Here is a 13,729-nt window from a genome sequence, read left to right on the forward strand (position 1 = left end):
AGTTTTCGCTTGAGTGTTCAGTATCTGGATGGAGTCAGTCCACCATTTAGTATATCTATAAATGTAATACTCGAGTTTTGATCCATAAATCACAGTTAAGAGCACACTTAGCTAAGATGAGCAGGGATATCATGACAGTCAGTGTGCAATGTGATCAGCGTCTTTTGCATCACCCGAGGTCACTCGCCTGGTGCGGCCATGTGTCTGTTTGAGTGCTGGCTAACACGTCGGATGAGCGTTCGTTTACTCTGCAAGCCTGGCTGCTGATGTGGTGTGCGAGCAGCGGCTTCAGAAATAGAGGTGGCAGAGTGATTCAACGGAGCCACGGGAGCAGATGCCGGCGTTGCTAATTAACCACTCGCATTGCAACGCAAAACGCCACAACACAGGATGACGGGAGCGATGACAGTTTCCTAGACACACACACCCTCTCCTCTGCAGTGTGAGGTCTTTTTGTTATCAAGCAGTTTCTAAGCAGATGTATATCTGGTGTCCATGTACGTCATGTATAATATGATAAAAACAGTATATGGTCAGAAAAGGAGCTTTCAAAGCAAAAAAAATAAAGAAAACATACTACTGCAGAAGGAAGACATGTCTGTGTGCTCACACAGGATCTTGAGTTGATTGCATGATGAGATGATATGATGATAACAGAAAAGATATTTGTCCCAAAGGTGACGCTAAAATATGTCCCGATTTTTTTTAATCACACCCACTTTGATGATTAATATACTTTCAATTGACATACTTAGTCTTTTGATGCTTTTAATGTTCAGATTTTTTGTTATCATATTAATATCTTCTCCTTTCTGTCAATCAGGTTGTTAAGTACTCTGTGCAACATCTGCAGTAGGTTTGAGAAGTTAAAAGATTCTGCATCGTCGCTGGATTGTGCCATTGCACACTCCAGTTTCCTCTAAACTGCACATTTGATTTGTGCACTGTGAAATATATAATCATAATACTTCCTCAGTCAGGAGGGAGTGCAGTAGGTGGGGCAGGATTGCAGCAAGATTCAAGGGAGACTTTTAGAAGAGGCAGCGGAGTGTGTGGTTGGTCCTGCAGCTACGTTTGCCTCAGTAAAGTCACCACACGCACATTGATCTGTCCAGTGTGTTCTGGCTACATTACGGAAAAAGTTGAGCCCCAACCATTTTGCAGTAGATTAATCTTCTCTTATGATATTTAGAGTTGAATGAGATTTGGAAACCAGAGGGTTTGAACTTGAGCTCTCGATTCATCTATAACTGTTTGTGTGTGTTGGTGCATTCGTCCTCACCCGGTGGTGTAGGGTATGTTGATGCCTCCCAGATTGATGCTCTCGCAGCCGACTATGAAGAGCGTGGAGAAGCAGAGCAGGGACACGCCGCTGCAGATCATGGCCAGCTTGGCCGACTCTCTGGCGCCGAGCTTCAGCTTCTTGATGATGTAGCCGCCAAGCACGATGCCCACGCCGGCGCTGGGTACGATTATAAGACCTGTGACGGGGACCAGAGACAATGCGAGCGGGTTAGATGGAGGAAAAACTTCACAGGGGTTGCAAACGGTACAGAAATAGACCAACTCATTTGTGTTCCCACAGCATGTTAACACTGAATTGATTACCGTGAATTATGGCTGAAGTGCAATAAGCATTTGAGCAGCAGTATTTCAATAAGTGTAGTAATAGGAATAATAACTATCATGTCACCACGATATAAAAGATTGTACGGTGAAAAAGACACGTCGATCGACCAGGCTGCGCTGGAGGCCAGCGGTGAGTCATCTCGGGCCGTGGCAGTGTCAAAGCACGTGCTCTCAGGCCACTACAGCTGGTCTAATTGACAACAAGGAGAAAGGCAAAGATGGCTTCTGGCAGGATTGACCTGGTGGCAAGTGTCATCGTGCAGGAGTTGCGGCCCCCGGGGAGGCTGCACGTGGAAGCCCACGACCCCGGCTACAGGCACTCGAGGCCGGGGGAACGGGCAAGACAAGAGGATCAGCAGAGATGTGATCAATGTGCACAGAAATGTAATCTGGTGTCACCCTTTCTGCATGTGTGTGTGTCTGTGTGTGTTTGTGTGACACGGATCAGAGAGGCAGAGAGAGGGCAAGTGAGGGTGAGCGCTAGGCATCAGACAGCTGTAGCATAATATCCTGTAAGTGCATGTTTTCTGTACTAAAACCTTGTGCTTTCTGCAGGATTAAACATATACACGGCCAAACGGGACATCATACCGCCCGCCCGCCCCCACCCACCCACCCACCCACCCACCCGAACGAACACACGAACACACACACGAACACACACACACACACACACACACACACACACACACACACACACACACACACACACACACACACACACACACACACACACACACACACACACACACACACACACACACACACACACACACACACACACACACACACACAGCAGCAAATGACTCTCACAACAAACTTTTGTGTGGCTTTACGATCGCCGACCGCAGCTTGTGCAGCGGAGACAGAAAACGACGGAAGAAATGAGAGAAAAGTAATAAGAAAAGGAAAGTGCACAGTTTAAAAAGGGGAACAGTGGCTGAGATAAAGAGGAGCAACCACAGAGAAACAAGTCAGAGAGCAGAAGCAGTGTGGGGGAAACTGCAGCTGAGGGAGGCCTGTTATATGTTACAGTGCTATTTCTGTCGGAACATCTAATGAGCATGTAGCAGTGGCAGCTCTTTAACTGAGCATGATACACAGGGTGACATTTCTATTCATTTTGATTTTGACCTCTTTGGTGTCGTTTTTATGGTTCAATCCTTTTGCAATGTGTATTTTTCTTTATAAACTTGTCTTGTGGCTATTGCTGCTGCTTCTAAATACACAGTTCTTCCATTTATTGCTAGTCAAGCACATATAATGTATCTTCAACGCAGCTCAGGATTTTTCTCAACCTGATTCTAATCGACATTATCAGTCACATTGGAGTTGAGCTCCATTAACTTGTTGAATCTGGTCTAGTTGCTAAAACATCCCAAATTGTTCAAGCACAACTAACACTGTGGACAGTAGCGGGATAATGCTTAACGCAAATACGGGTCAGCTTTTTAAATGACGTGGCAAACTACTGTGATAGTGCAAAGAACAGTAGCAGCTGTAGGGAATAGACATACAATGTGTTTTGTATGATCTGCCGAGGAGGTTATGTGATTGGTCCGGTTTGTCTGTTTGTCAGCAAGTTAACAAATGCTTTGCATTAACATTTTGTCAAAGATAGGTATCGGCATGGTAACGGTTGATTTCCTTCTTTCTTTCTTTCTTTTAAAAGACACATAGTCTCACTTTTAACCTGCATTACTGGATTTGTTATGGCCACTATCTTAAAAGAAAGTGAAAGAAAATGTATCCTTATCCGCTACAAGGAAGGTACCCATAAGGTCATACCCCATCCCTCCACAAAAATGCCATGAAAATCGGATATGTCGTTTTTGTGTAATCCTGCTATCTGACAAACACAAACAAACGCTGATGAAAACATAACTTCTTGGCGGAGATAACACACCGGTTGGCATACAGCTGCTTTTCACATCCAGCAGATACAGATCAGCGTTCGGATTTTGACACATATTACTGTTCATCACCAGGTGATGAACTGGCTTCGTTTTGCTTCCCCCAATGGCTGAGGGAATTTTTCTGGCTCTTTAATTGCTAAACGCTCTGCCCTTTTTACCCGCTGGGCAGGGATCATGGGTTTTAGAGCTCTTCTGCTGAAAACAGCTGGCACCCACTATGTCAGGAAGCAAATTGACAGGAGCAGCTTAAGTAAACCAAAAATTTAAACAATGAACTGAAGGATGCAAAATGCCTGCTAACTTTGCTAGCTTCTATCTTTTTATCAATTAGCAAAGAGCAGAGTACACAGCATGTATTGGAGGTCAAAGGTCATAGAAACCTAAACGAATTGAATACTCAAATTAGATTTAAAACAGTGATATTAAACCCAAACTTTGTCTAGTAAGGTCAATGGGGTTGTTGTTTGATAATCAAAACACATTTACTGTGGAAAACGAATCACAGATTCAGAATTCAATTATTATTTCATTATTATTATTAAGATTCAATTACAGATGCAAACCCGTCGTTCTCATCCTCCAGTCAGTCGTTCTCTACACTCATCAGGTAAATGTCCACCTGGAAGCACTGTGCTCTCATCAACACGAGGGCCCTCTCTTCTTCCTTCTCTCCAACCATCATCATATCCCAGCAGCTTAGCATCATTTGGGTAGCCACGGCAACCACGCCACCCGTTCGCCCTTACCCTTGTATCCTGGCAACAGGCAGATGAGATGAGGCAATGGCATTGTGTGTGTTGGGGTGTGTTTACGTACGAGTGTCGAGAAAACGACGTGTGTTAGCCCCACACACACACAAACACACGAGTTTTGCTTTCAAAGCCATAATTGGGTTTTCAATCACTCCTTTCGATAGAATCCTGATACCAGATTTGTGTATTAGCACCACTGGCTCAGACACGACTGACGGATTAGACTGGTGTCTTTGTACACCCTAGATACGTGGTGCACAAATTACAGGCAGAGCAGTGTGTGTGCGCGCGCGCGCCTGACTACATCATGATGAATGTGTCTCCTGCAGACAACACAGATTTGTGTGTTCCAGTCAGGGGATGCAAAAGAAGCTTATCACAAGTCTGCAAGAATCCATGACTCATGGTGCTGCCCTCCAACCATGAATGATTGTGGGCCCGTGGAAAGGTGAGAACAAATGTGACCTTAAACTGATACAGACGGATGACGAACGCAGTGCGTGCTGATGTATCATTTACAGTCCCGTCAAGGATCAGGTCACACTGAATAAAACCGAAAGAAAGCAATACACAGTTTATAATAAGGCAAATAGAAAGAGCATTGTTCCCATTTTTCTACAACCAATACACTTGTTACTATTCTTTACATCCAGACTTTAAATTAATTCTTAAAATAATAAAAATACATATACTGTTTTAATAGAAATTATCTATTTGCCAAATACTGCAGACCAGGGTAATACATTTTAATGAATATTTTTGCTGAGAGTAGTTTTGCCTGATTGATCTGACATTTCAGGTAAGAATTTCCTGTACTGGGTTTTAGGGCTGAACAATTAATCGCATTTGCGATAATATCGCGATATGATAAAATGCAATTTTCGAATCGCAAGGGGCGCGATTACACGGGTCACGTGATACGCGAGCGAGTGGACCGCTCGGTGCAAAGAAAAAACAGCAGTCACGCTGCATTAACCTGCTGTGCAATGGCCTCATGCTCGACAGAACAGTCGGAAAATGATACAGCGGAGACTTTAGTGTCGAAGAGGAGCAGCACGTCGGTTGTGTGGAAGCTCTTTGGTTTTAAAAAGGAGGATGGTGCGCAGCGTCAGGTGTTGTGCAGAACATGCCGTGCTACCGTTGCTACTTCACGGGGCAACACCACCAACCTGTATCAGCGCTTGGCACAGCGACACAGCCGCCGCCGGTGTACGGCCAACCACCGCGGCACCGTGAGGTGACGAACACCACGACTATTCCCTCGTTAAAGAGACAGACAGAAAGAGAGCTCTCTCTCCCCTTCAACACATCTCGCTCTCTGTCAGTGTGTGTGTGTGTGCACGCGCTAATTATAATCGCAAATCGAATCGCAATTGTAATATCTGTTAAAAAAATCACGATTCCATATTTTCCCCAAATCGTTCAGCCCTACTGGGTTTTCTGTTTTTAAAAATCACACCATGTGTCTAAAATGCATTCTTCAAGAGAGTAAAGTCATAGTGAAGCCTACAGAGGAAGACGATCAAATCATTTGTTCCCGACCAACCAACGTTTACGCTCGTGGATTATACCTTTTTCTTACCATCGTATCCATTCTAGGAAATGAAAGAATTAGTTGACTGCTCAGTTAGTCGCAGTGGGCAACATTTTTGATGATAGTCTACTCATTTATCATTTAAAATAAAACAATTTAAAAATGACATATTAGTTGCATCCCTAGTTGTTTGAATTATTTTATTATATTCGCCTCGACTCTTGTTTATGTGTTCCACTGTGGAACATTTTATTTGACTTTATTGCGCTGAGCATTTGGTAAACAATCCCAAGCATCCTTGGTGACGGCGCTGACTCACAAAACAAATATGTCGACTCTGCTGTGCAACTGTGGTGACATTTCATAACACGCAGCTGTGGGGGAGATTAAAAGCATTTCACACCGGACCCTCGGTGGTCACGACAATGCGGTGATGGCAGCAGTTGACGGCGAGAGACTTACCGGTGTAAATACTGGCGTTGGAGGCGGGGATGCCGAACTGTGACTCAATGAATTTGGGGATGAAGGTGATGAAGGCTGTGACAATGGCGCACTCGGCCGTGTAGGACAGACTGACGAACAGGAAGGTCATGTTGCTGAGGATCCTCAGTGCTGCCTTGGGGAGGTCTGAGGAGGGGCACACAATTAACACACAATCAGAGTCTTCATTTTGTCACTCACTTCCACACAAACTGAACTCGATGGAATCATCTTACTGGAAAACTGTAATTAAGGAAAGACAGAAAAAAAGCTGCGTCTGTAACCCAAATAAACCTTAGATAGTAATTACCTAAGGAAATAATAGTGTGAGTCAACACCGTCTTTAAATGCCCCTGAAACACACACATATACACAATCACATTCAAACATGCACTCAATCAAATATCATTTTACACCATTTCACGCAAGACTGCAGATGCGAACAACACAATACATAAACATGAAGATGCTCTGTGTTTTCTGTGCCAAACACTCTCGGGTTATTAATGAACACAGTCTAAACACAGACACTGCCTCTTTTCATTACTCGTCCGCGAACGTCGTAACCTTGAAATCCCATCAGACATTAATTCAATTCAAATCAAATGTATTTGTATGGCGTCAAACTAGCAGCATACATCCTCCCAAGACACTTCACGTAGTGAGGTGGAGACCTCACAATATTACAGATAAAACAGTTCCCACAATGGGCAAAAGCACTTGGCGACTGTGAAGAAAGCTGAACCGGCTGAAGTGGACTCAGTTGTGGGCGGAACATCTGTTGCGACCGGTCGGGGAGAGAAGAGAGAGAAGGGTTGTGTAACTGTTAAATGCTTAAATTAAATCATATCGAGCCATCAGCTGGTTCGGCCGTGCAATGCAAGAACGTATGTGGATCATGTACATCTACGCTGCAGGCACAAACAAAAACAAGCTCTGCAAATCTAGCCTGAATGCCATCACCCCTGTTTCAACACAACAAGGGCGAACATGCCCTTTGTGTCTGCTGGAGGGCGAGTGTCTATACGATTTGGCTGCCGTGGTGCAGAATGCCCTCTCATCCCGTCACTCAAAAGTCACGCGGGTCAAACTGCGAGTGCGTTACTGTTACTGGGCAGATTGGAACAACTTCCCTCTCTTTCTCTCCTGCTTTGGCTGGATGAGCACATGATCCCCATGATACCGCTCAGATGTCACTTTCTCTTCCTCAGATGAAAAGCAGCGCAAGAATCATTTTCCAAACAGGAGCTAATCGGGATTCAGCATCTCACTCACAGGCAAATCGGCAGGGCAGATGCTTGCTGTCATAGCAACTCCGGACACGGGCCTCCCAGTTGAACTGCCATCTCCAAACCGTGACATCACCCTGCTGTCCATAAACCAACTGGGTAAGATGTTCGCTAATGGCATATGGGCCGTTTTCATTCAGGAAAAGCCAGAATATTATGCTTAAAAGGATCTTAAAATGAAAAATACCTTGTTGCATTTCGACCTTACGCCCATGAGTGAACCAGAGGACACGCCAAACATGTCAGGAATGCATTTCTGACATGTTTAAGAATCTCAACCACAATTCAACATCCATTCTTTCTGTAAACTCACAAAAAATGAGATAATTAGCACTACTGCTGCCCCAACATTTGTTAGGATGTGTCTATCTCAGCCTTTTTTTCTATAAGTCTATTAAAAAAGATATATATTTTTATATTTGATGCACTTTGCATGAGAAAGTTTTTCCTTTAATGTCCTTTACCAGAGGTACAAGGTTGCTGGTGCATAGGCTGGCTCCTCCGCCTCAACAGGGCTGAGGTGTAAGATTTCAGAGCAGTGTGACAGAATGGGGATCTCTGCAATCCACAGGGAGCTCGGATCCAAGCCGCTGCTTCGCTCCCACGTTAGGAGGAGGGAGAATATGTAGTTTGGGCTGATTACTATGGGATGTCCCGAGGAAGGATGCAGAACATGCTGCGGGGACCTCTTCTTCAAGCTACCAGCCTAGAGCCACAGCCAACTGCAGGTGAAGTAGATGTTCTGTTTGTTCTTTTGCCTCGTTTACATCCACGACCACAACACCTGAGATTAAAATAATATATATAAAATAATGATATTAATCATATAACCTCAGATTAATCGAAATAAAGACAGATTGCTGCTATTATGTGCAGCTGGAAATCCAGAAGCCAGGTAAGGTCCCTTTATCAAAAATAATTATCATGTACTCAGAAAGAAGCAAGGTCGCTTATGAGCACGCAAAGCTTCATTGTTCAAATCCATTTGAACTGTGGGGGCTGATTCCAGTCAGAGAAACTTTGTGTTGACGTCCTTTGACCTTGACTATCTGTGGAATTAAAGATGGAAGATGAGCATTTATTACAGCCTCTCAAACTAAAGTGTTACAGTCAGTTTTTGACTGGCCGTCACAACTTGGTTTTAGGGTTTGGTAGAACTCTGTTTTCGTTTGGTTTGGTTGGTTGATGTACAAGGTGGTCTGTCTGTGTGTGTGTAAGGGCATCATGGGAGCTTTGTCTGCCTCGTGTGCTTCACACAGATGCCACAGAGCAGAGAAAGCACAAAGGAAAAGGCAGGAATAATGTGAAGTGGATTATTATCGCCTTTTTATTATGAATCTGGCCAGTCTGACTGGTTGGCACGGCGCCTCGATTTGGCCAAAGCCGTCTCAGCGCTAATTCGGCTAATCTAGTTGTAGGTGGGGAAATGTTAGCATCTGTCATTGTTATCCAAGATCAAAAGGTAGGAATAGAATAGCGATGCTAATTATTTCATTCCGGGGGACTTGGGCTGTAATCTTGTCTGGAGGGGGGGACAGATGGCGAGGTCCTGTTGACGTCCACAGCAGCTGCTCTCTCCATTAGAAAGACCACTGGCTCGCAATAGTGGCCACACTTCCTATTTTATATGTGAGAATTAATTTTATGATTGGTAAAGGATTGTTTCAACCATTGACTTTCAAAACATCTCTCTTGTGACAGAGACTGGTCATAATGTTATATAGATCATACACGTGGCGTTTACACCCATAAGGATGGTAAAGTGTCAGTTTTTATGAATCTGTGGTTGGAACAAATATAAATGCCAACCACTTTCAGCAAATTTCCACTTTCCTGCTTTAAGTCAAATGTTTCTTTATGTCAGTTTCTTCCCATCCATCAAGTGATCAAATGATATAGTCTTGAGTCAAATCTTATTCGTGAGTAATGGAACTGTTCACTGGAACAGAGTAAAAAAAATATAACCATCTCTTCTCCATCCATTTTTTAAATCCTGTCAGGTCAGCAATCAGCTATTCAAATATTGTCATCTACAGTATGCGGCTGCAGTTATTCATCAACACTATCTAATATTATATTAAAAACAAAGTTCAAGAAACACACAATATTCGTGCTTTCACTCAGAAGTTAACCAGAGCCCGGAACATTCAATAATCAAAGGTGCGTCCCTCTGATGTGTTGGCGTTTTTCAGTGCTCGCTTGTGTTTTGGGGGCAAAAAAACCCAACAAACATGTTTGCTGAAAACAGCCACTTTCAGTGCAGCGTACCTTTCACAAAAAGTGCTGAATTTGTGCGATAAACACACAAACCTCAATAGAAGGACATACACAGCACTAAAACACATTACAGATCCAAACACTGAAGTGCCTGCGTCCGCGAAATTGGCTGTAGTTTGCACTACTACTGCTGGGACGAGTCAAACAGCAGGAGAGCTCGAAGCTCATAGTAACATTATCCGCTGTCCTCTCTCTGAGGCAGAGTCCTGTCCGCACGGCTGCAGGCTGTGCACAAGCACGGATTTATGCGCTCATTTAAATACAATGTTGGAATTCGTGGTGGTGATGAAGAGTGTGAGCGCAAACATGTATGCTACTGTTTTCTTTGCTCTGCTGCTCAGTTTGTCTCCTCCTGTGTGTGGAAAGAAACGTGACTGCATTCCCCCCGAGAGCTAATTTGAGGGAGTGAGCGAGATAAAAGTCCTTCGGAGAGAGAAGAAAAAAATGGAGACGAGCAATAACTGGGAAACACTACAGCAGGCGTCAGCTTTTTCAGGGGGATCTCCCAGAGAAAAGATAGGAGATTCCTGGTGTTTCTCCGATGAAATCGAAAAATGTACTGATGCATGAGGTGCATTGGTACAACCAGTTATCTTCATCAAACGCAGATTTTGAACTTTATTTCTCGCTGACAGATGCATTATCGATGGGAGTGTGTAATGTCAACTACAATTGTTGCCAGATACCGTTTACATATCTGTACATACAGTACACGTGATAAATGTAGTGAAGCTTTAAAGGACTTTAATAACACGGTATTAATTTGCCAGATGTAGTGAAACCCATCACAGGCATTCCTGATATAGAACATTCACAAGAATGAGGCGGGGACGAGGTCACAGTGACCTTGGCCTTTTGATCTTGACCACCAAAATTGAATCAGTTCATCCTTGATTTTGAGTCAATGTTTGTCCCAAATTGGAAGACATTCCCTCCCTTCCCATGTTCTGGAGATATGTGTTAAGCGACGGACAGATGGACAACCCAAAAACATAATTTCTTTGGGCATGGCTGTCGCCGGCGTGGAGGCATAAAAAAAACGTACGGCCCTTTATTTAAAATCAAGGTCGCAGAGCCGACCACAAAGGCCTGAGCTGGCATCAATAATGTGTGACCTTTCGCCGTGTTTACTATTCATTTGCTTGGGTAAACAGAAGCTACTGTGCAGTAAAACCGCTCATGTTTACAGTGAATTACTTGTTTCATTAGACAACTCATAGGACAACCTCTTCCATCAATCAATAGCACCTTTAAAAGGAGATCCCAATAGAGCTTCCACGATTAGATGAGGTGACTAATTCCATCCACTGATTGGATTGTGGGGTCGTTTGAACATCAATAGTTCACACTTCCTTTATGTAAAGAACTGCTAACACGCAGGAGTCCAGATTTTATCTCTTCCTCACCTTTGATGTCCTTCCCGAAGCCCATGGAGGAGGTGACTTTCTGGCCTTTGCCACTGGACTTTTCCTTCATCATCTCGTCATCGCTGGACACATCACCCGATGAGCCCATCTTTTTCTTCTTCCTCTTTTTGTGGCGGGGCGGCAGCTTTTTGGGGAAGGCAAACATGGGGAAGATGACCAGCAGCATGGCCACGGAGCACAAGAGAAAGCCGCTCCACCTGCAGGGAAGAAGCAGCAGATGTTTCGTGAAGCAAAAGAGAGCAAATAGAGGACGTGAAGTACAACAGGCAATCGTAAGAGAGATGCACGTGCATGTTTACCAGTTGCCAATGAAGCGAGGGTCATTCTGGTCGATGTTCACCGCAGTTTTGGGGTCGACGTAGAAGCCGATGAGGACGCCGCCCAGCAGGTAGCCAGCTGCAGGTCCCAGGGCTCCCATCACGTACATGATGGCTAAAGAAACAAAAAGGGACACAATCAGGAGCTTCAATCAATTGACTGCAAGTTTTTTTTTTTCACTTCCTTCATTAATGCTCCTAATGACCCACTGTTGCCTGTGTAAACCCAGACCAGTGGGAGCTGTTGACCACAGTATTTAGAGCACCTGCTCTGAGATCAGTTTGAATGCACTACCGGCCCCGAGGTCATTACTCAAAGCTTTTCGTAGAGTCTGGAACAAGTGACCTGAACACTCCAGAGGTCTCACTTTGACCCGAGGACACACCTGCAGCTCGCCCACATCGGCAAAGCACGGAGCAAGTGGGGGCGAAACATTAACCCACGGGGGCTCTCACGGACCGTCACCGCGGAGAGCCAATCACGCGGCGCCACTTTGCCACAGGAAGGGGAAAACTCATTAAAGTTAGATAACCTTAGTTGGACAAGTGGAAAAATCTCCTGCAGACGTCCAGCAGAGACGTGAGTCAAATCCATTTACCAGCATAATCAGGGGGCACACTGTAATTACACCTGGAACATTGCTGCAAGCCATGAAGGACGAGTGTGTGTGTGTGTGTGTGTGCGTGTGCGTGTGTGTGTGTGTGTGCTTGCATGTGGAGAGGGATTGGCTTTTTCATGGTGTGTGTGTGTGTGTGTGTGTGTGTGTGTGTGTTACAATGTTTCTATGCATGACAAAATTCTCACCCGCAAGTAGACATTGCAGTTATATTTTAATTGACTAAAGCATGTGGTTAGTAGCTATTTTGTCATCTCTCACACACACACACACACCTAACAAAATCCATATTCTTCTATGCCTACCTTAAATGTCTATTTCTTTTCTCGGATGCTGTGCACTTATGTGTGTTTTGTTCTGGAGCATCTGAGGCATCAGGTGTGCCGCGTGTCCAGACCAACACTCAAAAATGTCTAATCTCTTCCCCCAAGTCCAGAGACACACATTCTCCCTGCCAGATTACATAACAAATGCACGCACACTTCTCTCCAAAGTTTGCTTTTCCCCAGAATGGAAACTCAAAAGCCATTTTCCCCTTGACGCGTTCCGCCAAATGTTTCAGCTGCCACGCCAACATTTGCATACGTAATCGTTACATCCCGAGTGGCCTGCAGCCTCAAATCTTCATCCCAGCGCAGAGCACAAAGACGCATGTACCCGACTCCACTCCACTACAGTGAGGCTCCAACAATATCCCAGAGTCCAAATCCTAATCTGGACTTTAATTAAATCACGGCCGTTTTGAACAGAACTGTTGGAGGAAAAGAGTAAGGAGAGAATATTGCTATAAGAATAAAAAGGACCTTCAGCTAATCCTCTTATCAGCCTAATACAGACACACACTTGCACACACTTAAACACATTGCACATATAGAGTACAGTATGTGCATTCATGTGCTTGAATAGAAATTATAGGAGACGTGAACAGCGTATACATTTGAAAATCGAATAAGAATGTGTGTGTGTGTGTGTGTGTGTGTGTGTGTGTGTGTGTGTGTGTGTGTGTGTGTGTGTGTGTTTGAGCCTGACGGTCTAAGCACTAGGGCTGAACGGAAAATATCGAATCGCGATTTTTTTTAACAGATATTGCGATTGCGATTCGGTTTGCGATTATAATTAGCGCGCGTGCGCACACACACTGACAGAAAGCAAGATGTGTTGAAGAGGAGAAGGGGAGAGAGCTCTCTCTCTGTTAGCAGAGTGTCTCTTTGACGAGGGAACAGTCGTGGTGTTCGTCACCTCACAGTGCCACGTGAGACATTTTCATACGGAGTAACAGGCTCAAACAACTCTCGTGTGGTTCTGTGTTCGTCACTACTGTCACTGATTGTCGGCACCGCCGCGGTGTACGGCCAACAACCGCGGCGGTGGCGGTGGCTGTGGGGCTGTGCCAAGCGCTGATACAGGTTGGAGGTGTTGCCCCGTGAAGTAGCAACGGGAGCACAGCATGTTCTGCACAACACCTGACGCTGCGCACCATCCTCCTTATTA

The 13,729-nt window shown here is 44.6% G+C and overlaps 1 protein-coding gene across 2 annotated transcripts in view; it reads right to left on the bottom strand.

The window, feature by feature from the left end:
- The window catches only part of LOC118291078 (solute carrier organic anion transporter family member 5A1), a 39,313-nt gene that overhangs the window by 7,965 nt on the left and 17,619 nt on the right, over positions 1-13,729 (bottom strand). For both annotated transcript variants that reach the window (XM_047329784.1, XM_035618996.2), the window contains exons 3-6: positions 11,604-11,736; positions 11,284-11,501; positions 6,294-6,458; positions 1,283-1,481 (exon numbers count right to left, since the gene is read on the bottom strand). In XM_047329784.1, coding sequence (XP_047185740.1) covers positions 1,283-1,481; positions 6,294-6,458; positions 11,284-11,501; positions 11,604-11,736 — 715 coding nt within the window. The remainder of the gene's footprint in view (positions 1-1,282; positions 1,482-6,293; positions 6,459-11,283; positions 11,502-11,603; positions 11,737-13,729) is intronic.

This window comes from Scophthalmus maximus, chromosome 21 (assembly GCF_022379125.1).
Source record: "Scophthalmus maximus strain ysfricsl-2021 chromosome 21, ASM2237912v1, whole genome shotgun sequence".
NCBI classification, from domain to species: Eukaryota; Metazoa; Chordata; class Actinopteri; order Pleuronectiformes; family Scophthalmidae; genus Scophthalmus; species Scophthalmus maximus.